This window comes from Lepidochelys kempii, chromosome 11, assembly GCF_965140265.1.
Source record: "Lepidochelys kempii isolate rLepKem1 chromosome 11, rLepKem1.hap2, whole genome shotgun sequence".
Taxonomy (NCBI): domain Eukaryota; kingdom Metazoa; phylum Chordata; order Testudines; family Cheloniidae; genus Lepidochelys; species Lepidochelys kempii.
Genome location: NC_133266.1, coordinates 42,039,698 through 42,067,324, shown reverse-complemented (window position 1 = coordinate 42,067,324; position 27,627 = coordinate 42,039,698). Strand labels below are relative to the sequence as shown.

Sequence of the window (27,627 nt, the reverse complement as noted above, 5' to 3'; positions counted from 1 at the left end):
GGAACCTTTCCATATGCTGTAGGCACCTTTGATATAATTTCAGTGTAACATACCTATAGATCTAATGTTGCTTACCTCCTTTAAGCGCTGATAATTATAGTAGAACCTGGTTCCAATCTAAAATATTACAGATTGGTGGAGCTATGAGCATGGCTCCATAGTTTCTTTTAAAAAAAGTAGAATCTCATACTAGTCTAATTCATTTTCTTTTCAAGTTTACCTTCCACGGGTTCTTATTTTTCCCAGCAAAGTTAATAACTTGCTGAATACAGTTAGTTTTCTTATGCTTTTAGAGAACAGAGATGTTTAAATACACTTTTGGGTTTATCTGATTCTGAGCAGTCACTCAAGTAACAACTCTGGCCTTAAATTCCAACCAAAGTCAATTGGAGCTTTGTACAAAAATCAGCATAAGGATATATTCCCATAAGCTTTTTATGCAAAGAAGAATCATAGAATATCAGGGTTGGAAGGGACCTCAGGAGGTCTAGTCCAACCCCCTGCTCAAAGCAGGACCGATCCTCAATTAAATCATCCCAGCCAGGGCTTTGTCAAGCCTGACCTTAAAAACTTCTAAGGAAGGAGATTCCACCACCTCCCTAGGTAACGCATTCCAGTGTTTCACCACCCTCCTAGTGAAAAAGTTTTTCCTAATATCCAATCTAAATCTCCCCCACTGCAGCTTGAGACCATTACTCCTTGTTCTGTCATCTGCTACAACTGAGAACAGTCTAGAGCCATCCTCTTTGGAACCCCCTTTCAGGTAGTTGAAAACAGCTATCAAATCCCCCCTCATTCTTCTCTTCCGTAGACTAAACATCCCCAGTTCCCTCAGCCTCTCCTCATAACTCATGTGTTTCAGTCCCCTAATCATTTTTGTTGCCCTTCGCTGGACTCTCTCCAATTTATCCACATCCTTCTTGTAGTGTGGGGCCCAAAACTGGACACAGTACTCCAGATGAGGCCTCACCAGTGTCGAATAGAGGGGGACGATCACGTCCCTTGATCTGCTGGCAATGCCCCTACTTATATATCCCAAAATGCCATTGGCCTTCTTGGCAACAAGGGCACACGGTTGACTCATATCCAGCTTCTCGTCCACTGTAACCCCTACGTCCTTTTCTGCAGAACTGCTGCCGAGCCATTCAGTCCCTAGTCTGTAGCGGTGCATTGGATTCTTCCGTCCTAAGTGCAGGACTCTGCACTTGTCCTTGTTGAGCCTCATCAGATTTCTTTTGGCCCAATCCTCCAATTTGTCTAGGTCCCTCTGTATCCTATCCCTCCCCTCCAGCGTATCTACCTCTCCTCCCAGTTTAGTGTCATCTGCAAACCTCCTGAGGGTTCAATCCACACCATCCTCCAGATCATTTATGAAGATATTGAACAAAACCAGCCCCAGGACCGACCCTTGGGGCACTCCACTTGATACCGGCTGCCAACTAGACAAAAGAAGAAAACAGTGTAATTTTTTAAAAATTATTATATGCAAAGAAGGCCAGAGATCTTTTAAAACTAAACAAGTTTAATCCTGGAAGACTCTGGTCCCAGTTCTGAACTGTACCTCTTTACTCCTTGGGGAATTCTGCACCAAAAAATTCAAAATTCTGCAGACAAAATTTGAAAAACTCTATAAAATTCTGCCTATTTTATTTGTCAAAATAACACAATATAATCACACCAGTTTCGATTATTTTGGTAATTTATTTCAAAATACCAGTCAGCAAGTATGTCTGTCACAGTGCAAGTAAAGTAAAAAAAAGGTGCAAGTAATGTTTTTTTGACAAATAGATTCCTTACTAGGCATATTAATACAGAACTTTGAGTAATTCATTTGAACTACAATACAGAAACATATTTCCTGCACTCCTCAGAAGCAGTGCAAAGGCTTGTGGGAGTTGGGGGTAATGGAGGACCTGAGGGAGAGGGAAGGATTGTGGGAGTGAACCTGGAGGGTTGCTGGGTGTGGGTGGGAGAAGTATGGAACAGGATTTTTTGCAAGGGAAGGGAGGAATTATTAGGTAGTTGGTGAGCCTCCCCACATCCCGAGCCTCTCCCATTCAGTCAGGCACATCTGCCCATGTCCCTGCACCCCACCCACCCCCATGTGGCCCTTCAGCCCCCCTCCCATTCAGCCCCTGGCTCAATGCTGTCACCCCACTAGCTCATGAGTGCACTCCCCATTTGTTTCCCCGCCACTAGCCCTTCTGAACCCCAGCAGCCCTGTGTGCCCCACTCTGTCTGTCCTAAGCTGGCTCTGCGGGCAGGGTGCTGTGATGAATGCAGCTGGCTGCTGGCTGTTCTGGGGCCACAGCGGCCTGTGGTGGGTGAAAGGTAGAACTTCAGCACTTCTTGGGCAGAATGTATATTTTGCTTGAAAATTTTTTTTTGCACCAGACATGAATTCTGCACATGTTCAGTGGTGCAGAGGTCCCTCAGGAGTACCTCTTAGAAGGTACAGCCTAAGCAAAGAGATCAAGGAGATGAGAGGGAAAGGGGGCTGTAAATCTCTCTTGCACCTCTCAGATCCTGAGCATACCTGTAGCCTAAGACAGCTACCCCCCAAAGACTGCTCTGATTAATGGCAATTTTGAACAACCTCCTATGGGCCACTCTGCCAGTCTAGAGAATAGTTGGAGTGCTTTGAGCTCAGCCACATTCCCCTGCCCCCCATGTCTGACGTGCCCCTGTGCCACAGGCATCATGCCACCAGGTCAGTGCTGCCAGAAAAGCCCCTTAAGAGAATATTCCTTGGTGGGGTCAGATAAACCAGTTCTTTGGCCACTTTACAGCAGCTGAGCCAACAAAAACAGAGCTATAGCAGGCTGCTTTATGGATGGCTAGGTAACTAACAAAATCATGATATCACAAGTACCAAGAGAAATACAGTGATTTAGTCAGATTGTTCAAAACTGGATTTTTTTTTTGCCTTTTTTCCCTTAACACCTATTTAACTTCAAATACCAGGTGAGCAATTGGGAGAAGAGATCTCTTTGCAAAAGGCTGAATACCCTATGTAGCCCATGAATGGAAGGCTCAGAGAGCTCCACTCTAGCTCTACTCCACTCTAGCTCATTAGTTCTCCAGCAAAAATAGGAAAGACAAAGATTTGAAATTGCTGATATTTTTACAGCAAAAGAAGGAAAACAAGGAAAAAATCTTAAGAATCTTTCAGACTCCTTTATATAATAAAAAAACAAATTAGCGCATGCATTTATTCTCTCTCCCTCCCCCCCGCTTGGGGAAAATTTGGACAAGTTACCTATATTTGCTGTGCCTCAGTTTCTCCTATCTGCTGACTGGGGATAACTTGTTTTAATTAATTTAATGTGTGTAAAATGCTGTGAGATTCTGAAGAGGGCAGGAGATCTAGAATTACTATTTTATTCTGTCAGTTGGTGTATCTCTTCCATAGCCACATTTCATGTTTGCTAGCTTAGAAGTGTCCTTCTGAGCTTTGGTCTGATTAAACATTTTGATTTCTCTGCTATGGTGAAATCTGCCATCTGCCTTTTCATGTCTGTTGCGCTAGTGTGTGTGCCTTTCTCTCACCCATTCTGAGGTCATTGTTTTGCCCTGTTTAGGCTATTGTAATGCCCTTTTTGTTTGTTTCCCTGTATGCATCATTAAAACTTCAGCTGGTACCAAATTCTGTTGCTAGGTTTCCATCTAGTGTAAGCAGGTACCAAGATTATGCATCAGGAGCAGATATGGATAAGCAGAGCAAGGTTACAGCAGCAGTTCTGACTCGGTTACACTCTCTCTGCCTGTCACATTCAGAATCAGACTCAAGATGCTGCTCTTGACCTATACATCCCTTCCAAATCTTGACCAGATTATGCTCTCTCTGGGCTGCTCACACCTACCCTTCCTAGGGCTGGCTCTGAGGTCATTATCTGCTGGCCTGTTTATCTCACTGGCACCTAATTATGCTGCAGAGTATGTCTGCCATTTCAGTTATTACATCTCTCTGAAAATGCCAGTCAAAAGGTATCCAGCATAGACACCGTTTCAGACAAAACCGAAGAGTAAAATCTTTCCCCTTTGCATCCAATTGTTAATGTGGCATTACAAGTTGTGTAATTAAAATATATTACAATATTAGTAAGTTTCTTTAAGGTTTGATGGCATACTGAGATGCTACGTATGTTGAATTTCTGGTGAATGGCTTATATCAGTATGATTAATCTATCTTTTACCTAATAAATCATAACAGCTCTTTCACAGACAATAGTTGCATGTTTTGTTTGCAGATGTACATAGCCTTTTTGGTATTGCATACTCACCATGGCTCTGATCTGTACAGTGACAAGCATGCACAGAAATGTTGAGGAGTTAGAACTCATGTTGATGTTTCCCGCCTCTCCTCAGTCAGTATTTAAAACAAAAAAACAAAACTGAAAGAAAATGTAAACAAGATGATCAGTACATGCATATTATGTACCTCTGGTCTCAATTATATTTTAGAAGAAAAACAGTCTTTGGTATATAATTCGTTCTTTAAAAATCATTTCAGAGAAGTCCAATTACAAAATAATAAAAATGTACGTGAAAGTTTTAAAATGTGTATTGTATGGTTATGAAAAATGCTATAATATTCTCTTAAAAGTGTGGTTTCTTATTGCTTTTGGAGAAAGGAAGTATTAAAAAGTCTTTAAGTTAATATGTCTGTTCTAGGCTTCCTATACTTTTTTTTGTACTACAGTCAAAAGCATACAACCCGACAATACCTAAATATATTGTTTTCAACATGACAAAGTTACATAAGAAGAGAATCCCCTTGCACTTAAAGAAAAATGCAATTATTTTCTATTCTGAATCTCCAGACTGCTGTTTTAAAAAATCATATCTGATTATTTGCTCAGCAGAAGATTATTGAGTTGATTTAGCTGTGATTTTACTTAACAAAATTTCAACTGAATTCCTACTGTGGAGTCCAAAAAAGGTAGAGATATAAATGATACATTCAAACTGTGATTTTTGTGAACAGGGCCATCAATGCACCCCTCAGAGCTAATAGCGGAGATGAGAAACAGTGGGTTTGCACTGAAACAAAATGTACTGGGGAGAAACTTGACCGCAAATGATCCATCACAGGTAATGATCTTTTTATCAGTAAGCTGAAAATGTCTGTAAATCTAAATGTGATTGCTTGTGAATTGCGACTTAACATTTTTTCCAATATGCATATCCATAGGAAAGCTGGATAGATCTAGCAGTGGAAAATACCTTGAAATGTATTGTGTTTTGCTGCTTAGTTTTAGCCAAAGTGACAAATCTGAAATGATTTTTTTAAGGCCACAGTTTAATAAATTAAATGTCTCCTCTGGATGACTAGAAACTGAATATGTCCCAGAAGGGATGATTTGCGCTCCTGCAACATGCATCTGATGTGATACGTGCTGCCTGCAGGCTTACCCCTGAACTGGCTTTGGATGAAACCAGAGGAAAGCATGCAAAAAATAACTCTCTCTATTTAAAGCTTTTTATGTTAATTTAGTTTTATTATATAATTTTTATTTACAAGACTTTAAATATGTAATTGTACTTCTTTAGACTTTCACATAGTGCCTATTTCAGACTTGTAGGTGCCTTAACAAAAATGTGAAATGCATAATTTATATACACTATCCAAAATAGCAAGCCCACCATAAAGCCACCTCACTCATATAGCAAGATAACTGAACTACCAGGCAACCAAGTACGGGGGGCGGGATGACTTGCGAATCAGGGACTGGACCGTACCTTGCAACCCTTCCTAAAAAGCCTGAGTAAACAGACAACTGCTTATGTTCCTTTTTATGCACATACGCAGCACTCTTTGCCTTTACAGGAAATTATGTACTCAGGAGACAATCTAGTTTATGAGATTAGTGTTAAATGTGTTGCAAAGTTCTCACCGGTTTTTTAGAAAAGTCGCATATGGAGAACTTATGTCCTAGTTTCTGCCCTGTTGTTGCTCATGAGTTAAAATTAAAAATGTGAAGCGTAAGAAATTGGGTATTCCAGATGCATGTAATTCGAAAGGAAGGGGGTCTTAAGAATTCCTAAATTTAAATCTGACCTGATTTTTAGTACTGTGTTGTCGTTGTGGGTAGAAAATACAGTTGCAACATATTGTATTTGTATAGCACTTTACAGACAATAATTTAAGCATTATGGCACACTTGTGAGGTGGATGGGTATAACACCCATTTTTCAGTGAGTAAGCTCATGTAGAAAAAGGTTAAGTGATCTGCCTAAATTTCTTTGTGGTTCAGTGGGACTTGCAGTTTCCCATCCACCAACCAATGCTTCCATCTCTTACACTAGACAGAACTCAGGACAGCTTTCCCTAAATGGCTTAGCCTGTGGAAACATTATAGTGTTCACATTATGGTGCTATATGGTTCCTGTACTCTGACACCCAACTCCTTTTAAACCCAATATAGATTCCCTCTTTGTAGCAAGCTAACTGCTTATTTTCTCAAGGTTGCTATTGGGGGTGTATGTGTGTGTGTTCATATACATAAAATCAAATTCTCACACACCTTTTAATGTTCATAATATTTTAATACAGGAATCATTAATTTGAAATGCCACCTTATTTTTATTTAAGGATATGGTATCTTATTACTTTTTCTCTTTATAGGAATTTGTTGCAAGTGAAGGAGAAGATGACCCAGAAGTTGAATTTTTAAAATCGCTGTCAACTAAACAAAAACAGAAACTTCTGAGGTAATTTTATCGCAGTTGCATGGCACTTATTCCTATGAGTTTAGCAATATATAGCCAATAGCTTTTAACTACAGTTTTCCATCTACTGAAAAAAAATCAATTTAAATTAATCTACACTTGACTACCACACTTCGTATTATGCAGCATGCTTATTCATCATTTTGTAATCCAATTGTAATGCAGTTTTAATGGCTTTATTTTCACTTCATATTTAACTTTGAATGCTGTGACACACACACTAACTTTGTATATGCATCAGCTCACAGAGGACAATGTCAATTGCTATTTTAAAATATTTTACACTCCATTGTTTACCATGCTCTCTTCCAAGATTGAAAATTACATTTCTTTCCTTGTTGATTTTGCACTTGGCAAAGCTTGACGTACTTCCTTTGTTCCTAAGGGAGCTAAACTTAACCTTTCTTCTGTGTATCAGCAGTGGTGTTACAGTTTACCATAGCCCTAGAATTAGGATTAGCCAGCAGAGGGAGTGCAGGATATTTTTGTGGTTTCCGAACAAAGTTTGTTTTTTCTCTGCTGCTGCCTTGTTGCTTTCATATGCTGAAGGGGAAAGAAGGTTTTACATTTCTTCTCTAATTTTGTGTGTCCTTATTAACCAATTTTGAATCACTGGCTGATAGATGACACAGACATCACTCTTATTTATTTAAATATAATAACTTAAAGAAAAGTTAAAGGAGCACTCTGTGAGCATTGTGAGGTCCAAAAGTGTAATTAACTTTAAATAAGGAAAACAGTTTACACTATTTATGAGGGATAATTGTGTGTGTGTGTATATTACACACACACACACACTCTCTCTCTCTCTCTCTCTATATATATATATATGCATGCATGTGGTTTCAGTAATTTAACCTTTAATAATTTTGTTTGGATTTCTAATGTCCCAAACACAGTTTAAATTACTGTATATTTTTAAATGCTTCAGTTTAGCTAAGTGTTTAGGTCCTCAGTGATTTTAAGCTTCTTAATTTGTTTTAAATCCAATGAAGGCAGTCTAGGTAGCATGTCAAATGTAGTGGCTGACTCATTGATAAGAATTAACAAAATAAGAGTGACCAAGGGCTTAAAATTACAAAACTGGGCAAAAGCAGTTGAAATGAAAATAAATGTGTTTGCTTGCCTGATAGAACAGTGTACTGTTGACTAGACATTTTACACCTCTGTTTATGACTGAACAGATGATAAGAACAGCTTTCTGGAGAACTAACATTGGGGGAAGATTCTGAAAGGCACATGTAGCAGATAGGCTCCTAACTTCCACTGAGGGCCATTGGGAGTTGGGCGCCTAACTGCTATTTGTGCCTTTGAAAATTTTCCTTGTTATATTACAGAGTCAAACCAACAGAGCCAGCTCAAAAACATCAACTGGTTGCACTACCAGTTGTAAGGCCCAGGTTCACATTTCTTACCCTCACCTTCCTAAATGTGGTCCATTAAAAATTACTTCTTTGTAGTTCTGAGGGATGGCTAAATGGGAGCTACATTTTAAATACTTCAGTTTAGTTTGAGATCAGAAATTTAAAGCCAAAAGTTCAACATGCTTCGTAAAAAAATGTTGCGTGTTTACTGCGTACTGTCGTTTTAAGTATTGACTGCACAAGAAGGCAGTGGTGCTACATTTTACCTATCTTTAAATGCTTGATTGATCTTTTTTATTTTCAAAATAAAAGGAAATTGGATCGTCTGGAGAAGAAAAAGAGGAAAGACAGAAAGAAGAAAAAGCAGCAAAAGAAGAAAAGCAAACGTAAACACAAGAAACATAAGATCAGCTCCTCTTCCTCCTCCTCCAGTGAGACTTCAGTAAGCAGCAGTGATAGTGAGACTGACAGCAAAGCCATACAAAAGAAGATGTATTCTAAGAAAAGAAAAAAAGACAAGTTTTCAGGGGCTAACAGCAGTGATTCAGAAGGGAAGACAAAGACTAAGAAGGAAAAACTTTATGAACAACCCTCCAGTAGTCACGGTAACAAGGACAAAGATAGGGAGAAGTGTAGACTTTTAAAGCAAGATAGTTCTGGGGAGAACAACAAATGGAGCTCCTGTGAGAGTGAAAGAAAGTCCAAAAGCAGAAACCACAGCACAGACAAGAGAGAAACTGAAAGAAATGAGAGGGATAGCAGAAGCCAAAGCAAGGATGAGAGGAGCGGGAGAAGCTCTTGCACAAGTCACAGCAATTACAAGCAAAGGCAGATAAGAAGACGACAAAATCGAAGCCCCAGTGAAGAGCAGCACAGGAAAAATGAAACCAGAAGCCACAGCACAGATGCGTACAGAGAGAAAAAATGTAGAGAGAGCGGTGGAGACAGGTGCAATAAAGTAGACCATAAGGAAAGAGGCAGAAACAGCAGAAGCAGAGAGAGAAAATATAAATAGTGTGGGTGACTGGTGCAAACATATCTTCCTTTTGGTTGAGTACCTTTAACCAGGGTTCAGTCAGGCATTGCTTTCTTTTTAAGAAGTTACTTTTCATTTTCCAATTCTTGTAAATTGTCATGTCCTGCAAAACAGCACCAAATCCATTCATTATTTGGGGATATTTGTAAGTTAGATATAAATATTATGGTATTTTTGTAGATATATTTTTGTTGGTGAATGTTTCTTGTATTTGTGTAACAAGCCCTAGACTTTTTGTAAATTATACTTCCTTTGTTCAGAAATATTTTTAAAATACCAGTACATGATGTGTTAACGTTTTGTAGAGTATTATTTCTTCTTGCTTCTGAGATGTAACACTTTTGGAGGAGCATGGGGTAATTTTGGAAGAGTCCCAGGATTTGTATAACAATGCCAAACATTATTTGACATAATTCAGGATAAAAATCACTGCTTCATACTAGATTATTTTTGTACTGAAACTTTTTCAGAGGTTTCACATAAGAGGGCAATTTCACCAGTTAAAACAACAGACAGACATATTTCCACATAAGTGTATAGCCAACATTTTTTGACCTCCTGCAGTATCTAACTTAATCAGGGCTATCTAAACATCTTGAATCCCTGTTGGTAGATGCTAGTACAGTGTTGTTATTGTTCAAGAATTTCTCAAGACATGAAAAGAATATTCACCCTTTCAGCTGTTTCCAAGGTATCTCATTGTGTGCAATAGAAAGTTAAGGCAAATGCTCATTCTTGTGTTGTCATGCAGCAGTTTACTTAACAGTTGTGGGATTTCCCCCCCCCCCCCATATGTCATGAGGATGAACTACCTTAATAAACTGTTACTTTCTATAACCAGTATGAATTGCCTAATTTTCCAGAGTCCCTAAGTCATTTCAAAGGCACAGGCAGGAAAACCACATGTTTTTCTGCTGCAAGGAGAATGTCTTTACGGTTTTTAAGAACATGGAAAATGGTTGAGTTAGCAGTAAAATGGTGCAATCAGGCTCAGGCAAGTAAGTTTTCCCCCTCTTCACTACAAATGGAGGGTTGTAGTTCTTTAGCTGTCCCACCTGCACATTTTAAAACTGCCAGGCAAAAGCTTTAAATATCATATGGAGTTAAAATGCTGTAGAAGTGATTTGACCTTTTAAACACGTTTGAAAGTTTTCACCCTTTCAAACATGTCAGGCTTTTCTTCTTTAAATACTTGCACCAGCTTGCCCCTTAGGCCCTTGGCAGTGCTGATATTAATGGGAATTGAGGGCACTCAGCACTTGGAAGGATTGGGCCCTAAATTGATCCATAGTATTTGCTTGTAAAAGCTGTCATTTAAAAGGGACAAGAGGCAAATTTGATAAACTTGGGGGGAATCTTTAACAAATAAACCAAACTGTTGGGAGAAATGTTGGGACTCACTCCGACTGCCCAGTGGTAAGATGTAACCTTTTAAAGCACATTCCATTTGACTCACAGAATATTAACAAAGTACTCTCAGGCATATCCACCTAAATATTGGGGGTGAGGCACCAACAGAATCAGGCACCTTTGCTACCACGTGGCATTTATTTTGTTTCAAAAGGTCTGTAAAACACTGTGCACCAGTCTGGAAAAAACACAGCAGCCTGGATACAAGGTAGAAGCCAGGGTTGCTCTCTCCAATGTTTGGGTAGTTGGGGAAATGGCCTGTTTTGGTATCCCATTGATTCATTTTAAACGGTGTGTTTTGAACCCAGTTTGAAAGGGCACAAGGAATAACAACCAGCAGGATGTGATGCTCTTCTCTCTGAAGAGCTCAGTCTGTCTCTCCATGAATGTGCAGTGTATTTTGTTGCACATGACAGACACAGGGCCTTGGATCTGCACTAGTGGCTTGCCAGCCTTGCAGCTTGGCTGTAATACAGCTACTAACTTTCTGGTGCAGACAGAAGGAGGAAGGGCTCAGCCTTTGGATCTGCACTAGTGGCTTGCCAGCCTCTGTTTGTAGTAGGCATTTGTGTATGCTGTGTGTGTTTGATTTCTGTTTGCAGGCACTTCGTAAAGTGTATCCGGAGCATCTGACACTGCCTTTGTGCCTGCAAGGAGGAGGTATTAGTCTGTGGTTAAGTGGTGTGTATCTGTTCTGCTGGCTGGCTGTTCCCTGTCTGCAACCTGGAAAAGACAGAAACAAGCAATGTAATCTTGGAAATATATGGGTAAGAGGCAACATCGGGCAGGCTGATAAATCCAGTATTTTTGTTAGTTACCTGCTCTTCTGCCTTCAGCAGCAAGTGGAGACAGCTTTGGGAAAGGATTCACACTGGGTCAGGCGAAGAGCCTTGTTGCCCTTAACATTTTCTTTAGCTCAGTTCAAACTGACAACCCAAGGGAGGGGCTGGGAGCAGCCCCAGCTCCCTGTTTGGCAAAGCTGCTCTTGAGAAGGGCCTGATTTGCTTACCTGAGGCTACAGAGCTTTTAAAGGAGGGCAACCAGGGTGCCTCAAACCTAGCGCAAAGGGGCCAGGATTCCAGAGCGGCCTGTTGTCAAAAGCCTCGAGGGAGCAGCTTGAGCTTGGCCTCCAACCCCGTCGTTGTTCCTGCTCAGAGCGGAGGGAACGCGCTGGCGCGCCGGCCCTTGGCGCCCACGGCACCTTCTACTCCCGCCCCAGAGCTCCAGACACACACAGCGCGCGGGGGCCCCTGGCGCCGCGCATTGGCTCTTCCACGCAGCCCGCCCGAGGCCGCCGAGCCGGCCTGCGCGCCCCGGGAAGCGTCGCCCCACGGCTACTGCGCGCGCAGGGGATGGTGGAAACGGCGCCATTTGACACTAGCGAGTGAGCTCCGGGAGGAGGTGCTGTTGGCTCACGAATGGCCGGGGACGTCGTCTCCCGTTTGCAGCGGGACGGGATTAACCCTGAGGCCGGGCGCAGGATGAATGGCTGGTCGGTAAGTCCCCAGCCCTCGGGAGCCACTCGGGCACAAACCGGCAGCGGATTTGCTTAACCCGCAACGTTGAAGGCAGCTCCCCTGCGAGGCAGGGGCTCTGCAGGCTGCGGAGACGCTCTCGCTACGTGAACTCTGGGCTGGGAGTAACTCGGCTCCGTGCTAGGAGCAGGGGGCCTGGGGACTCGCCAGCCCCGAGGTCATCGCCCGCTCGTGAGCGGACCGCATGGAGGAGGGGGAATGAACAATGCCTGTGGCACTGGCGCTGCGGGGCCAAAGGCCGAGTCTCCCGCTGGCTCCCCTCACCGGGGAGGGGTGTTAGCTGGGGCCGGTCGTGTCTGGGAGTCCCCGCCCCCACGCCTGGGGCGGGGTGCTAGACGGGGCCCGGCGCTGCAGGCTGCGAGCAGACCGCGCCTTGCCCCGCCTCAGGGAAAGTTGTGGGAAGTTCGGGGCCGCAAGGCGCTGCTGTAAACAGGCGAGTTCGTGCGGGGAGGGGACCCCTCTGCTTGCAGCAAGGCCGGGCAGCAGGGCACCGTGCAGGGGAAGGTCCCCAGAGGGCGCGGTGTTAATGGGAGCTGTAGTGGTCAGGCAGGAGCCCCTTTGTCATCAGCCAGAGCGGGAGCCCGGGCCGCTGTGACCCTGCGGGGCAGCCCCAGGGCTGCCAGAGGAGGGGCCGCCGCTCCAGAGACTGGGGGCGGAGGGGTGTCAGACCTCTGCCCCGCGCCCGACCCCCAGGACAAGAGGCCGTGCTGTCATGGCTCTGTGCTGCTGGGAACGGCCTCGGCCAAGGCTGGAGCTTCTCGGGCCACCTCTGTGCTTCCCGCGGGAGCCGAGCCAAGCCAAGGTGTAAAGTGCCCCACGAAGAGAATATTAGTCTCCTCCTCATAGGCCCCCGGGCCGCAGCCCTGTCAGCTCGCAGGGCTCCAGCTCCCCTCCAGCTCGCCACCCCCGGCTCCCAAGGCTGCTGGGCCGGGGGGCAGAGACCGCCCCCAAGGTTGAAGCCCCTGGACAGTCTTTGCTCCTGGGAGGGGAGTTAGCCCGGGGGGGTTGTGTAGCCCCACATGCAGGGCGTAGCGAACAGGTGAGTGGCCCGGCCTGTTTCAGCTCCCCAGCTGCTCACGGGGAGGCGGCTTCCACAGGTGAAAGGCGGCTTCCGCTTTAATTTCGGCAAGTCTCCTCCTGTTTGTGCTGTAACAATGGAGAGGCTTAACTTGTCATGGAAACGTGTTAATTAGGTGCGGAATGACAGTGATCAGCAGGAAAACAGGGCGTTTTCCATTGTGCTCCCATTAGCCAGAAGTGCACATTATGGTCAAAATGAAGCCCTGGCCCTTGCCCCGGTGAAGTAACCGCAAGTGCAAGGGCGCTACTCCGCACCCTCCAAATAGGGGTCGATTTTTCTTGTAATTTTAAGATGACGATCGAGTTAGCATTGTTGGTGTTCGAGGAACTCGGAGTACCGACATCTGGATCATATTTTTCACACTGCTCCATTTCCCCTGTAGCTCTTGGCGCTTGGAAAACTGATCGCTGAAATTTATGGCGAACGAAAATAAATTACTAATTTGAAAGTAAATAAACAGGTGACTCAGATCAAATTCCTGCTTGGATCGTTACAATAAATATCCCTGAAGGAAGCTCTCTATTTATGTTGTCATTGATTAATTCTCGCTACCTCATTTGATTTCGATTTAGAACGATTTGATTCTAATTTAATTAGCATGTAATTTGGATGTACATAATTACTGTAATTATGACATTCAGGTAAGGCAGCTTTAGGCTGAAAGGCAATTTCAAATTTTCTAGCAACCTACTTTGTACTTGGAAATGGACAAGGACTTTGCGCCCTGCTATCCAAGTAGTAATTAGCACATCTCTGAAACAGGCAGGGCTGGGGATTTATATTAAAACACCAACACAAATTCAGCCGCATTACCCCGTGCAAAGGTAGCTGCATTCTACTGAGAAACATATTATTTTACTCGTCGCATGGTCACGGATGACCGAGTTCCCAAATACTAACTCCAGCCTAGCTCTGCACACGAGTCAAAGGCGGAGTGGCACCGAGGTGCAGATCCCATTGGGGATTAAGACCCAAACCCGGACATTAGGCGGACTTTTAAAAACCATACACGTTTGGACTTGAGGATAGAACTAATTGGAAAGGGCCGCTCCTGCCCACAAAGTGATTGCACTGAATTAAGGACCCCTCTAGATCAGAGCAAGCGGCTCCGTTGTGTTCCCTAGCCGGTTGGTTGCCTAGCCTGGGCGCCGGGCCAGCTCAGGGGTGAAAGGGCAAGGGATCGGTGGCCCAGACCCGAGCCAGGTCCCTTCTTCAGGTGGGTGATCTCTCCAGCCTGGCTCGATTTTTCCCCCCCTAGTCTGGTAAGTTTGCTCATGAAACAATAGTTTCTAGTACTAACTTGAACACTAACTTCCCCCCGGCTGCTAAAGGCTCTGCGTGTGGCTTGAGGGTCCTGTGCCCGCTGCTGGGGGTGGTTCACCCTTGCTCTCGGGAATGGAGGGCCAGGAGGATTGCTGCGGTACCTCCATCTGCCTTGTAGGGAGTTCGAATACATTTGAAATCCAAGTCTCTGCCAGTCGGCGGAGGGTCTCTTGCTTTAGCTTTACCTGTCCAACATTTCCAACCTTGCCCAGGTAAAACATTGACTCCAGCCAGGCCCACCCCCACGCCACGTAGCGAGGGGCTGATTCCTTCTGCCAAACGAAATGAGCAGGGATCTTTCCTGCACTAGCACAAAAGTCTTAGCGGTTCGCAGCTTATGCCGTAGGGAGCGAAGCAAGTGCCGCCCTGTGCTCCTGAAGCTCTAGATGGCGCCAAAGAGCCACAGTTATAAGCATCCCTCAAAGGCATCAAGACCGACTGTCAAACATAAAAGCAAATCAGTTTTCCTTTTTTTGTTGTTAATGTGTTAAGAATGTTATTCCTTAAGAAAATTTGTAGCTAAATTATTCTCACTTAAAATAAACACTTAGTGTACCAATTACCCAAATGGGCGGGATTTCTGTAAGATTTCCTTCATCTGCATTTTGGGAGTGTGGCAGAAACATCTTAAATCAGCTAATGGCTGCAAATAAATTAGAGCTTCAATAAATAAAGTTTCCCTCTCAATTGCAAATTTTAAACAAAGGTTAAAAAATAACTGTTCATACACAAAGATGGAGTTCTATATTATCTCCTTAAACAAACATATTCATGCTACCTTTACTACTTGTATTATTATTATTTAAAGGACTATAATACACCCTAGGGGGCAGGAGCCACATCTCCGGTGAATTAGGAGCAGAGCGACATTTACCAATAGTTTGCTCTGATATTTTGTCTTTCGTCGTCTGTAAATCTTGTTTAATGGGGTTAGCTACAGGATCGAGTATGGAAACTCAGTCCCACAACGTGTACTGGTTGGAAGTAACCATGCAGGCAAAATGTAAATTACTAGTAGTCATAAAAGTCGCGTTTGAACGGGGCCACAACTGCAGAGAAACAGCAACGAAGGGTGAAAAAAAAAATCTAAATCCTCTTTCGACTTCTCTGGCTCCCTTCCCATTAGAGGGTGACACGTAAAAAAAACGTTTCTCTGTGTCCCAAGGTTATGTTTTGCCCCCGGGTTTGCAGGCTCCCACTATAGAAATGCCATTTAACTGTAATTGAAAAGAGTGAATCAGAATTATTTTTCGGTTCTCACACTGTCTGTTCTTTATCCTGTCGTACAAAAGTTCTGTAGTCCCCAGACCATATAATTATCACCAACAAGTACTAAAGAATGGTGCCATTTATTTTTTAAAAGGTTACATGGTTTCTATTTTCTTGGTTAAACGAACCGGCTCTGCGGCCCAGAGTTGCTCCCTTCTTCATTTCTGGGGAGTCTGTAAATGATGGACGTTTTCTGACCCCAAGGGGCAAAGGCAATGCAAAGAGGTCCTTGATCATTGAGCTGAGAATTGTAACCCTGGCCTGGCAGAAACTGGACCTGGATGGCTTCCTTTGATCTGTTTTATTATGGATTGAAAACAAAGCTGACTTCTGCCCAACACCCAGTGAGAATGCATTCCTCGGAAACCCCAACAACTGACAAGGAGGGGAGTCATGTCCTGCAGCTCAGCAAGCGCACTGTTTATTTTACATCTGCCCGCCAGTGTCATCCTCGCCAACTCCCATTGTCTCTCTCCCCCGCCTGCCCTAGAATAAAATACATCTAATACAGATCCTCTAGGCACTCCGGGGAAAGAGTGGTGTGGAAAAGCAAGAGGGTTTCCCTTCATCTTACAGAACGGTCTAAGTTTAAAAAGGGGGATAAAGAAAGACAAAAATAGGTCAGGAAAGGAGAAAAGAGAGTGAAGATAATCGATGCTTTTGAATAATTTAGGCCGAGGAAAAATGAACTCAGAAGATGGTTTTGAAATTGCACTCTTGCTAAGATTCCTTCCGGCAGTCCCTCAGCATCGCCGCGGAGCCACACTTGTGTGCATTTAAAACAAACGATTTAGGCACACGCTCTGTTAGTGTCTTGTGACAGGGTTGGGAAAAGTGAAATACCTTCTATTAATAGTCACAGCTGAATTTTTTATTTCAAAATCTTTGATTTGTGACTGACAGCACAATCCTTTTTCTGATTTTATTTGCATTCTCTAGCTTGTACTGGCTTAAAATGTTATTCCTCCACTCTGCACAAAATTAACTTTTTTTCTTTTTAAATAGCGCAATTATCTCATTTAACCATTTTTTTTAAAAAAAATACTGTGGCTGTTAAGTTGGTGGTCAGGAGACAAAGGGAGTGAAAATAATTTTCATTTCAATAATTGCCTTCTGGTCAATTTAACTGTGCCTTATTTTGAAAGAGCCTGTCTAAATGAGATTCCTGTCCCAAATGTGTTCCCAGGCCTTAGCCCAGCCTTTAATTATTCCTGAGGTTTTTTTTCTTCAGAATAAGACGCTGCACTGAGTAATCACAAAGAAGTCAGAGAGCATCCTTGAACCTTTTCAATAGCAGAGCCACTGATATTCAAATAACATGCAAGGACCATTTGACTGCATGGGGACATAAGCATTTCCAATTCACTATTTGCATAGATCAACTGTCTTTGAAAAGGAAAGGAGCAGTTGTCTTCCATAACATTAAAAAGCCTAGTTATCAAATCAAGTGCTTAGTTTGGGGCTTTTAAAACGTTTACATTTTATCTCAGGTTGCCCTTTACCGTTTGACATGCAAATTTGGTGCAGTTAATTTAGACAATTAAAAGGATCTTCAAGGGAGCTTTGTCACCGAGAATATTCGGAGTTGTCCCCGTGGACCAGCTGAGATAAAGTTGGCCAGAACAAATGATGTCTAGGAGATTAATTAGATATTTGATAAGACATGAATCCCTAATAAGGGAATACAAGGCACAGGGGGCTGCTATGTGCTCTAAGTCAAAATTAATAACATTTAACAAGATTTTCATTTAGCATGAAATGTCTGTTCCGGAGTAGTGACTCTAGCGGTTTATTCCCCTGAGATCATCTCCCAACCTAGGAAGCCTTGTGAGGCTAAAGACTTTTTTAAAAAACAGTTTCTTTGAACAGTTTACGTTAAATCTATTTGGGGGCATTTTCATAAAATGCGTTTCCAAAATTTGGATAGGTTTTAAACCTTTTTTATTTGGGGTCAGATCTTGGGGGGGGGCGGGGGAATGAGCGTTTGAATGAGGAAACACAGTTATAGGACATAACCAGATTGAAATTTGCCTTAAGATATTTGATTAATTTGGACCCTTGGCGTCAAATGCATTTCTTGTTTTTAAATCCCATTCGCTTGTATTACTGTACTAGCATTGGGAGAGGAAAAAAGAGGGTTTGCGCTAAAAGCTGCTCTGTATAAGGGCTGGGAAAAAAGAAGAAAAAACGTAAGTATATTGTTCAGAATCCTTTAATAATACCAAAATGAAAATATTAAGTCAAGATTTTTTTTCATACAGATAAACGCATTTAATTTCTTCAAATGACCTTAACTTACGTGTGTTTGAGTGAAATGTTAACTCAACATTTTAAATAGCTTTTACATATATACCGACTTCCACAAAGTGCATCAGAAATTTTTTTAAAAAAAAAACTTCCTGAATTTCAGGAATTCACCAAAAAAGACAAAAAAGAGAGACAAAAATAAACCCCCTATCAGGATCAACGCTTACAAGAAAAATAAGATAACACAATCTTTTTTGAACTCTATTTATACAGATGTTTATGGAATACAGAGGAACTGTCTCAGACTTCCACTTTAATTTCTCACCTTAAGCCTCTTTTAGGATGCTTTCCTTTTTTAAAAAAAACAAACAAAAAAAGTGTCATTGTAACTAGATTTCGTCAGGCAGGACCTGGTGTAGCTAGAGACTAGTAATCCACACCAAGGGCGGTTTTCGGTCCCGTTGGTTTCACACTGCTCAGTCTGTGCGGGCTTGGGTCTCGCTATTGCTCTGCATCAGGAAGCTGTGTCAGTGTCCTGCGGGGCTGAGGGTTGGGCTGTGTCTCTGGGGCTTGGCCCTGGACCCTGCGCTTTAGTCCAGTCGCTCCTGCAGTCTGAGCGCAGTTTGTGGGGCGGCTCCTTCGCCTCTCCCCGGCCGGGGCTTTGCAGGGGACGAGGGCGGCTGTTCCGTCCGGGCCCCCTACGAGTCGTTCGGCCCCGCGGTGGATTCCTTGCCACCGCCTCCCCGGGCAGCGGTCACCCCCTCGTGCAGGATGAGGTCGGGGGACTCAGAGCGGGGGGTCTCCAGGTTGCTGGCGTCCGTGTCGCTGTCGCTGCCCTTTTTGCCCCCGCCGCCCCCGTTGTGCGTTTTAATGTGTTTGCTCAGGTGGTCGCTGCGCATGAAGCGCTTGTTGCAGACGGGGCAGGCGAAGCGCTTCTCGCCCGTGTGAGTCCGCAGGTGCCGCTGCAGCTCGTCCGAGCGCGTGAAGCGCTTGCCGCAGAAGAGCCAGTTGCAGACGAAGGGCCGCTCGCCCGTGTGCCAGCGCAGATGCGCCTTCAGGTGCGAGGTCTTGCCGTAGACCTTGCCGCAGCCCGGGATGTGGCAGCTGTGCAGCCCCTTGCGCCGCAGGCTTGCCCCGGCCGGCCCCAGCCTCTCCGCCTCCTGGCAGTTGGGGCAGTCGCAGGTGGCCCGGCCCGAGTACCTGCGGGCGGAGCGGGCGGAGCCTCCCCCAGCCGCGGCGGCCGCGGCGCCCGTGATCATGGCGCTGGCTGCGGCCACCGCCGCGCTGGAGTCTGTGTAGGAGGGCAGCACGGGCTTGAAGCCCTCCTGGGTCAGCAGGTGCTGGCTGGTGGAGAGCAGATGCGAGGCGGCCGTGGAGCCCAGGCCCGTGGAGCTGAAGGCGGAGTGAGTGAGCGAGCTGAAGTCGGGGTTGTAGGTGCCCAGCTGGGAGTGCAGCGAGGCCTGGGGGGCGCCCGAGTGCAGCGAGCTCTGGAGCCCCCCGGCGGGGTTCTGCACCTCCAGCCAGGAGCCCGGGTTGGTGTGCACGTCCCACCACGAAGAGGCCGCCCCGTTGGCCACCTCTCCCGCCGCCAGGGTGGAGTGGAAGCCTGACTTGTACCACGATTCGTAGGGGTGCGCCATGCCCACCCGCGGGTACAGGCTCTCGGCCGCTGAGCTGTGCACTTTGGAGATGAAGGCCGACTGGCCGCCGGGCTCCTGCGGGGACACGCCCGCAGCTGCCGAGTTGGAGAAGAGGCCGCTGTAGTCGCTGCTGAAGGCCGAGGAAGTGGGCGAGGTGGAGGCCAGGCAGAAGGCACTGTTGGCGGTGCCCGTGCCGCTGGCCAGCCCGCTGGAGCCCCGGCTAGTGGCCACCGTGAAGCCCGAGAGACTGGAGCCCAGGTTACAGCTGGAGGTGGAGCGTTTCCAGGGGTGAAAGCCTCCCTTGGCGAAGGCGCTGGACTCGGGTAAAGTGGTCAGGGGGCTGGTGTTCCCGATCTTATTGCAGGTCGCAGCCAGCATGGCCAGGGGAGTTGTTCCAAATCTTGGCTCTTCCTAAGGGAGACACAAAGCAAGCCCGTGAGCCTTGGAGAGCCCAGGAGAGGCGCACACGCAAACACAGCAACGTGGCTAAATACTCTCTGCCCGAAAAGTAACACTGCAAAAGTAGCCTTTCGTTTTGGATGAAAACGCCACCCTGCCCAACTTGATGCAATGTCTATCTTGTTTTCAGGGTCCTACAGTGCTTGAATAAACGCTACAAACCAAATTAATTTAATGATACACTTCTCCATAGTCATAATGGGGACGACCGACAGTGATGTTTTAAAATGGCACAGGCGTAATTTCTTAAGAGAGTTTTGTGGCGGTTTGAGACTCTTTATGGCAATGCTTTCCTCTTTCAACGTGCGATTGTAAAGGCAAAAATCCCCAGGGAAACGAAAAAACGACGTGCTCTAAAGCCACAAGGGTTATGGCTTTAGAGCCAGCAGAAACATAAACATAATTACATTGCTACATGGCTTTGGTGCAAGCATCACGCACCAGGCTGGTTCGAGAAAATCCATTCCAATTTGGCATAACCCGCCTCGAGTTTTTTTTAAAAGCTTCATTTCTTTCAAAATAAAATAAACTTGATACTAAAGTCGTCTTGCACGTGAATGGTGCGACTGGAAATCAGTCCCGAACGCCCCCGAAACATTAATCGAGTTTGCGCTTCAATTGCAGCACATCGTCATTTATATAACGAGAAACTGCGATACAACAGCAACAGTTTTTTTTCAGGGTAACAAACCTGCCCCCAGAAACCACAACGAAAAACGTGCCGTTGGAATAAAGATGTTTCTCTGACTTACCCCAAGTATAGACGTAGCCATAGCACGTCCCTTGGCTGGGTGATGGGATCGAATGGGGGGCTCTGCTTTGCGCTCAGCCCGGAGAGGTTGCTCAATTTCCTCCTAGCTCCCCGCTTTATTCCAGTTGCACTAAGTACACTCTTGGCTCTGGAGGGCTAAACTCAGCCTAAGTGTGGGGAGCGCCTGCTTTGAAGTACCGCTGGCTGGGTCTCTCACCCAATGAGGGCGCAGAAAGAGCAGGCTGGAGCTGCCCTGCAGCCAATCAGATACTTGGAGGTGCAAGAACCAGGGCTCAGGGCGCGTGCCAGTCAAAGGCACAGGGATAAAACTCAGTGCTTTGGACTAAAGAAATTATACTGTAATTAACTTTAAAAAAAACAAAACAACCCTGGGTTTAAATATCCTTAAGGTTGTGACATAAACCAACAAAAGCTAGGAAATTCAAAGTTAGGGCTGACACTTCCTCCGTAACTAACGGTCTGTGGGAAAAGGGGGGGAAGCCACAAAGGGCAGGAGCTGAATGTCAGCATTCACTTTGAATTTTGTCAGTTTAACCATAGATTAAAATTATTCGACTGTATTATATATTCTCCATAATTACTTACCCAATCCAACATACTAGCTGGATCCAGGAAATATGTATTTCTGTTTCTTGTAAAAAGAAGGTTTATTTGCTCAACAGGCCCTTCCTTTCATTGCCATTCTAGAATCTGGTCCATCAGACAAATTGGGCAGGTGGGGCACAGTCAATGCACATCATACCTGCCCAAAAGTGATTACAAACATTTCTGTGCTAGAACAGTAAGCACATTCCAAAGTGTATTTTACTCCTCTATATTTTTGTCAAAGTACTAAGTGATTCGTCATGTTGATGCATAATATATTTGCTAGTCTCTTTGGGGAAAAATATGAAGAGGCTTTTTAGTTACATATCCCCCCAAAACAGGATATTAAACCGACACGTACTGTATCTTTCTTTTTATATTCTCATAACTGCCCAAAGGAGCCCGAGGAGCGATATTTTTTGCTGGAGAGGAAGGGTTTTATCTTAAATAACAATCCCTGGTTAAAGACTTTGAATGTCAAGTCTGTAACCTGGAGCACGTTTTTCGAGCCTTACAGAAAGCCATGAAAAACCACTGTGCTTGCTAATGGCAGCGAGCGTGCTTCCTCCTAGCTGCGCTAGGGCGCCGCTGGAATAAGCCTCCCCAGCACTCGCCTGTGGCCTCTGCACTCTACACACTCCACACGCCCAGTGAGCGACAGAGACTTTACCTGCTCTCTGCATGTGCGAAATGTAAGTCCAAACCTTGGCTCCTAAATGTATTGCAGGCTAGTCCCTTTGATTGTAATTATTAGAAGCTTCTTAAGTAATTGCATTGAACTCACCCGCACGGTGTCGCGAAAGTCAATAGACGGACAACTTTTTAAATATTGCGATTGTATCTGTAGAGCTGAGATTATGACGGTGTCCTCTTTCTCTCTCTTCCCGGGTGCAGCTAGTTACAGTTCCGAACCAGAAATCTGAGTGCATTCAGGCAACCCTAGCTACTTGTTCTGGATTGCAGTAAATATTCTCCTTTTCCTCAAATCCGCTTCTGTAATCCAGCATAAACCCCAGCACTAGATGCAAAAATACACATTGTTAAAGGACGAGGTGGAGAAAACCATGGATTAAGGTTCTTTTTCTCTTGTCTTTATTTCATTGCTAAATGTTCCAACTAGAGAAGATAGCACGTTGTTGTACATTGTAAGTAAGACCCAGTCTGCAATAACTATACCACAACGGGCAGGGATGTCAGTGGAGATTTTCTTTCATTTAAACATTTAAGGCTATTTTCAAAGGGTGTTTGCCTTTTTGACGCTGTGAATATTTAAAATGGTGAAAGTCAGGGGAAATACTGTTCTGCCCCTAATACTTTGCACATTGACTTACGCTGAACACAGGGGGCCAGCGAGTGAATTGCAATCCCTTTCTCCAAGAGGTCTGCCTGGAGCAGATCATAAACGGCAGTTTTACCCAGGAGGGCTGAAGTGCTCCTCGGATGGAGGCGATTGAAAAGGGATGGGGGGGGGGGGAGCCTAGAGCACAGGAAAGACTAGGAGTCCGACAGGGGCACCCGGGAGCAATCGCCCAACAGGTGACTCTTTTCTACACGGGGGAGCCAGCGCTCCTGTTTGTTTAGACGATCTGCCGTTGATTTACTAATAGGGGTGATTGTTCAGTGGCAGCGAGGCGTTTCTGACCAACCCCGAGGCAGCACAGGGAGGAGAACTGGTGAGGCTTCCCCCCCCGCCCCCCGGAAAGCTGACAAAGTAATGAATAAAATAAGCTGCAAAGGGAGTTAAAAATTGTGATGTTCAAAACCCAGCCATTTAACCCAGAGGGTAAAGGCACCTACTTACTACTGGCCTTTTCACATTGTCTGTTTCCAAATCCAGTCACTTTTTTTTTTCTGTTTTTAAACACACATGGGTAGGGGTGTTACATATAGTATTAATCAATTTGATAATAACAAAAGTAACTGAAATCTACTAAAAGAAGGCACACATTTAAATAAATAAACGAATATGTAGCGAAATAGAAAACGCTCTTAAAAATCTTTAGGGGGTCAAGAATTTTCTGACAGATTTTTTTCAAACACCAAAAATCTAGTTTTTAAACAAAGATCAATGTGTTATGCTAAAGTGTTGAGCTGACTGTTAAAACATTTGGGGGGATAATGACAATGTAACAAAGGCCTGGTTTGGAGTGAATCACCACCCTTTTAAAAGTTAGAGCAATTTTCAAGAGAATAGCTTTCAGCAAACGCTTTACATTATTCAAAACGGCCAAATAATGCTCTATTATAGCGCCTGAATGCTGCCAGTCAGCCCATAAGTGCAATTTGTGCAAAGGCTCGGTGCCTTATCTCCACTTCTTTATAAAGAGGTGAATATAAAAACAATTTCTTCCAAACCCAGACAGAGAGCACGAAAATTGCTTCCCTTTCTGCAATCAGGGCAATTTAACTGGAGTGCAATTAGCACTATTAAATGTCGATTCTGCATAAACAAATCTGACTAGGAAGCGAAAGTGGGGTGAGAACCTCATATAAACTGAAACTGATTTTTTAAAATTATGTATCCGGGTCCTTTACAATTGATCCGTGACGTTTTCATCTTGGAATATATTTACATCATAAATACACTATGGCTAAATCAACATAAATCTTTTTTAAGTCTCAGTGTGAGTACTAATAAAGAAGAATGGTCTAATTAAATGAAACAGGTTCACTTCCTTTGAACAAATATTGTTTCCCACCTTCCCTTTAACATGGATCTTTTGATCCGTGCAACTACTAAAGTTGCTGTCTTCAGGAGGTAAAGCTGGGAAACAATTCGTTCATTAAAGCTGATTGGAAGGCTCATGGGTTCACATTCAAGAGCGTCAGACGAAATGGTTCTTCTGTTCAAACGGGGCTCTGGAAAAAAATTGCCAAATATTTTCCAAATACATCGATTTAACAGCAGTTAAATGTGAGTTTGCTGTACTATTTCCCGGGAATCCTAGGACGGACACAGAATTTACACACGGATGCTACACGGGGGGAGGGAGGGAGGTGTAAACCTTTCCAAGTTCAGGAGAAGCAATCAGATTCTCTGCCAAACAAGAAACGTGTGGGGGAAACCCGCAAAAATGCCCATCGCTTATACAAATAATTGCATCCTGCCATTCTTTTAGCATCAGGGTTTCCATATGAACATCTCTCTCTCTCTCTCTCAATTATGCTTTTCATTTACATGATACAGACTCCACTATGGATTATGAGAACAGCGCCGAGGGGGACCAGGTGATAAATTAATAACTTTAGTTAAGAAAAGGCTTCCCCACTATTCTATGCATTCTGTGCATTATATTAAAAAGGGGGAGGCTATATAGAGAGAGTGTTAAAATACAGCCCATGGTGCCTGTTGAGTCCCTGAATTATTTCCTCTGTAGAGTTTTTCATTTGTGGGCAAAGATGAAGTGCAGCTTTTGATTAGAAGAAAATCTTTTGTAGTTCATAAAAAGGGAATGAGCACAGGGATCAAATAGATCATGGAAATTAAGTGAAAATTATGGAACTCTCCAACAGTTTGTACTTGAGCTTTCATTTTATATTTGTTACATAACTCCCTCCCTCCCACTCCCGCCCTTACCCATATAAATAAAGACCCAAAGATGGAGCAATTGATAGACGAGGCTTTAATCTTTCCTCTAGCTCTAAGGTGCCACTATTTAGAGGTACCAGGGAGATCCATTTCCTCGCAGTTGTGAAATCTGCAGGATATATTGAAAAAATCCTTGTCTCTTAAGTGCTCTCCAAACATTTGAGTATAAAACTAATTTTCTTCCTCTAGATTTATTTGACCCATATATTTTAAAGCCCCCTTGTTCTATTTATCTCAAACGAAGACACGTTAACAATTAAAGGGAAGACTGCAGTGTCAAAGGAAGGAAGGTGACTGTAGACTGTATGATGATTTTAATTACTACAATTATTGGAAGATTATTCAACAAGCTTCATAGATTTGTTTACTGCATCGATAGGAAAAGCCTCAGGAACATTTTATGAGGATTTTATCATCTTGGTTCACATTCCTTACAACACTGTTACGGTATATAGATTAGACATGACAAGATCAAACCGCAGCAGGTTTGAAACTCAGCCAATGCTAGCGTTTTTAGAGCTATCTGTATTAAAATTAATGGGTTTCTAAGTAAAGGGAACTGAATTAGCAAACGATTGGACCCATATTTACAGAGCCTAAAGCTACCTTTTGCATATACGTCGGTTAAAGAAGAAGCTCTGATCTCTTCGGAAATTTGGTAGCGTTTTAAGTAGAGAAATATTGGCCATGTTTATTAGTTTTGCTTTCTAGATATACAAGCCAAAATACCAGCGGTATCATTACTTTAAGATTGCCTAACTTCCGCTCCTTCCTTTAGTAGGGCTTATTAGATGTGAGGGTAAGCATATGCATTGTATAAGATAAACGCGACATTAGACACGTTTGCTCAAACGGTGCACCTGAAAAGGGAAGATTTTTTTTAAAATATCTCTCTTTTCATGTACAGTACTTCTGATATTGGCCTAGTTTTTTATTAACATCTATTGCAAGGTATGACTCAGTATGTTGGTTTGTGACTAAGAAAACTAGCTGTAACCTATAAATCCTACTGTAGGTTTTGCCCATTAATGAATTGCTGATTTCAATCAGGAAAAATACACTGATTCTCTCCCATCTCTATGTTCCCCTCTTCTCCTTTCCTCTTGTCCTGGTATTAGGACTAGGAAAGACGGAGAGCCGTTCAGTGTGCTATAATTATTGGATCTCAAGCTTAAGGTGAATTTCAGCTCAGATCATGAACCATTTCACGTTCAAATGCAAGCTTGCAGTACTTTCCTAGTGGCAATTAGGAGCCTATTACAAGCCATTAGATTGATCAATGTACCTTAAACAATGTGAATGATTTATATGGCGAAGAAAAAACCTTCTTACATCCATTGTACTGTTCCAGAGACCAACCTGGCCCTGTGAGTCCATCCATCACAGCTTTAAACAAGAAAAGCAATTTATTTAGAAAACTTACATGCAAAGAAACAGGCTCGATTCGTTCGTCTTGAGAGGTATTCGAGCATTGTCTGTTTTTCTCTTTATTGTTAAAGAGACGTAGGCTAGAAGAATTCGGGGGGAGGAAAGGGGGCGGAAGAGATTTGCTGGGTTCCAAACGGATTAATTCACCTTGTACCTGAAAGAAGGAAACAAAGAGACTGCTTCCTAAACAATCCCCTAATCTGCTGTGTAGAGGCAATGCAACGAGAAAAGCACTGGGTTACATGTTTATTTAACGAAGTGTTTGGGTAGCTTTGTAGCCTTTTAATTACATCGGAGACGCAGACCCATTAGCCATTGAAGTTATAAAACGGCAAAGAAGCTGAAACCCAATCTCATGAAGGAAGGGCTATGCCACAGCGTTCCCTACAATGGCTAAATATTCCAACTAACCTAGACATGGCTAAATATGTGTGGCGATCAAAGCCAGCCCAGCCACCCCTATAGGCCTGGGTCTGTTTGCAGTTTTCCTTTCAAGACACATTGAACTTCTCACGAGAAGGAAATTCATTCCAGTTTCTGAGAGCCCACAAACCATAGGGCTGAGGGAAAGAACTGACCCACTTCACACTTGCCAACACACTTCTGGTTAGGCTTTGCCTACATTCAGGTCGAAACGACCAGAAGCTGGTTTAGTCTTGACTGTAATGGATGGCCACCACTATTCGTTCCTTGCTTTGGTACTAAACCGAACTAGTTTCTGAACTCAGTGCAAGGGTGCATGTTTCTATTTTAATCACACCGTGATTGGATAAGTCGTTTTTACAGTTCTCTGAATGAAATGCTCTGAATTTAAAACACTGGGAAGGAGAAACCCCCCAAACTCCAAACTAACTAAGCCTTTCTTTAAAATATCCCAAGTGATCCCCGCTGGGGACAACGTAACTAGTGGAAATATTTGTTAATTAAAGTGTGCACAAGAATTGCAATTGCAATGTATGTGCCCTTCGGCTGGACATTTAATCCGACATGTCACAGTAGTGACGATGTTAACTAGCACGAGATTCTAAGCATTAATTTGTCATATGCCAGTTACCGTCTGGTCTGTTGTTTTCTACATTCTAATCGCTAGCAATCCCTTCAGAGCTTGTCAAAAATAACCCTTCATCACATCATTTGATGAGAAGGAGCAGGAGGTA

The 27,627-nt window shown here is 43.8% G+C and overlaps 2 protein-coding genes and 1 long non-coding RNA gene across 5 annotated transcripts in view; 1 reads left to right on the top strand and 2 right to left on the bottom strand.

Moving 5' to 3' along the window:
- The window catches only part of CIRSR (corepressor of RBPJ and splicing regulator), a 46,346-nt gene extending 36,377 nt beyond the window's left edge, over positions 1-9,969 (top strand). For both annotated transcript variants that reach the window (XM_073305889.1, XM_073305890.1), the window contains 3 exons: positions 4,988-5,094; positions 6,629-6,714; positions 8,409-9,969. In XM_073305889.1, the coding sequence (XP_073161990.1) occupies positions 4,988-5,094; positions 6,629-6,714; positions 8,409-9,111 (896 nt within the window). In that variant the 3' untranslated portion in view covers positions 9,112-9,969. The remainder of the gene's footprint in view (positions 1-4,987; positions 5,095-6,628; positions 6,715-8,408) is intronic.
- Positions 9,970-11,126: 1,157 nt separating this feature from the next.
- On the bottom strand, positions 11,127-11,838 carry LOC140895304 (uncharacterized). Its single transcript, XR_012154163.1, has 2 exons — positions 11,552-11,838; positions 11,127-11,265 (listed from the first exon to the last, which is right to left on the bottom strand). It is a non-coding gene; the product is annotated as an uncharacterized lncRNA (long non-coding RNA).
- Positions 11,839-18,012: 6,174 nt separating this feature from the next.
- SP9 (Sp9 transcription factor) lies at positions 18,013-22,316 on the bottom strand. 2 transcript variants are annotated; one of them, XM_073304749.1, is made up of 2 exons: positions 22,238-22,316; positions 18,013-20,048 (listed from the first exon to the last, which is right to left on the bottom strand). In XM_073304749.1, the coding sequence occupies exon 2, from the start codon at positions 20,013-20,015 to the stop codon at positions 18,696-18,698; it is 1,320 nt and encodes a 439-aa protein (XP_073160850.1). In that variant the 5' UTR covers positions 20,016-20,048; positions 22,238-22,316; the 3' UTR covers positions 18,013-18,695. The 2 variants fall into 2 exon arrangements, with proteins under 2 accessions (XP_073160850.1, XP_073160849.1); XM_073304748.1 differs by lacking the exon at positions 22,238-22,316 and adding an exon at positions 20,849-20,981.
- Between the last annotated feature and the right edge of the window lie 5,311 nt (positions 22,317-27,627).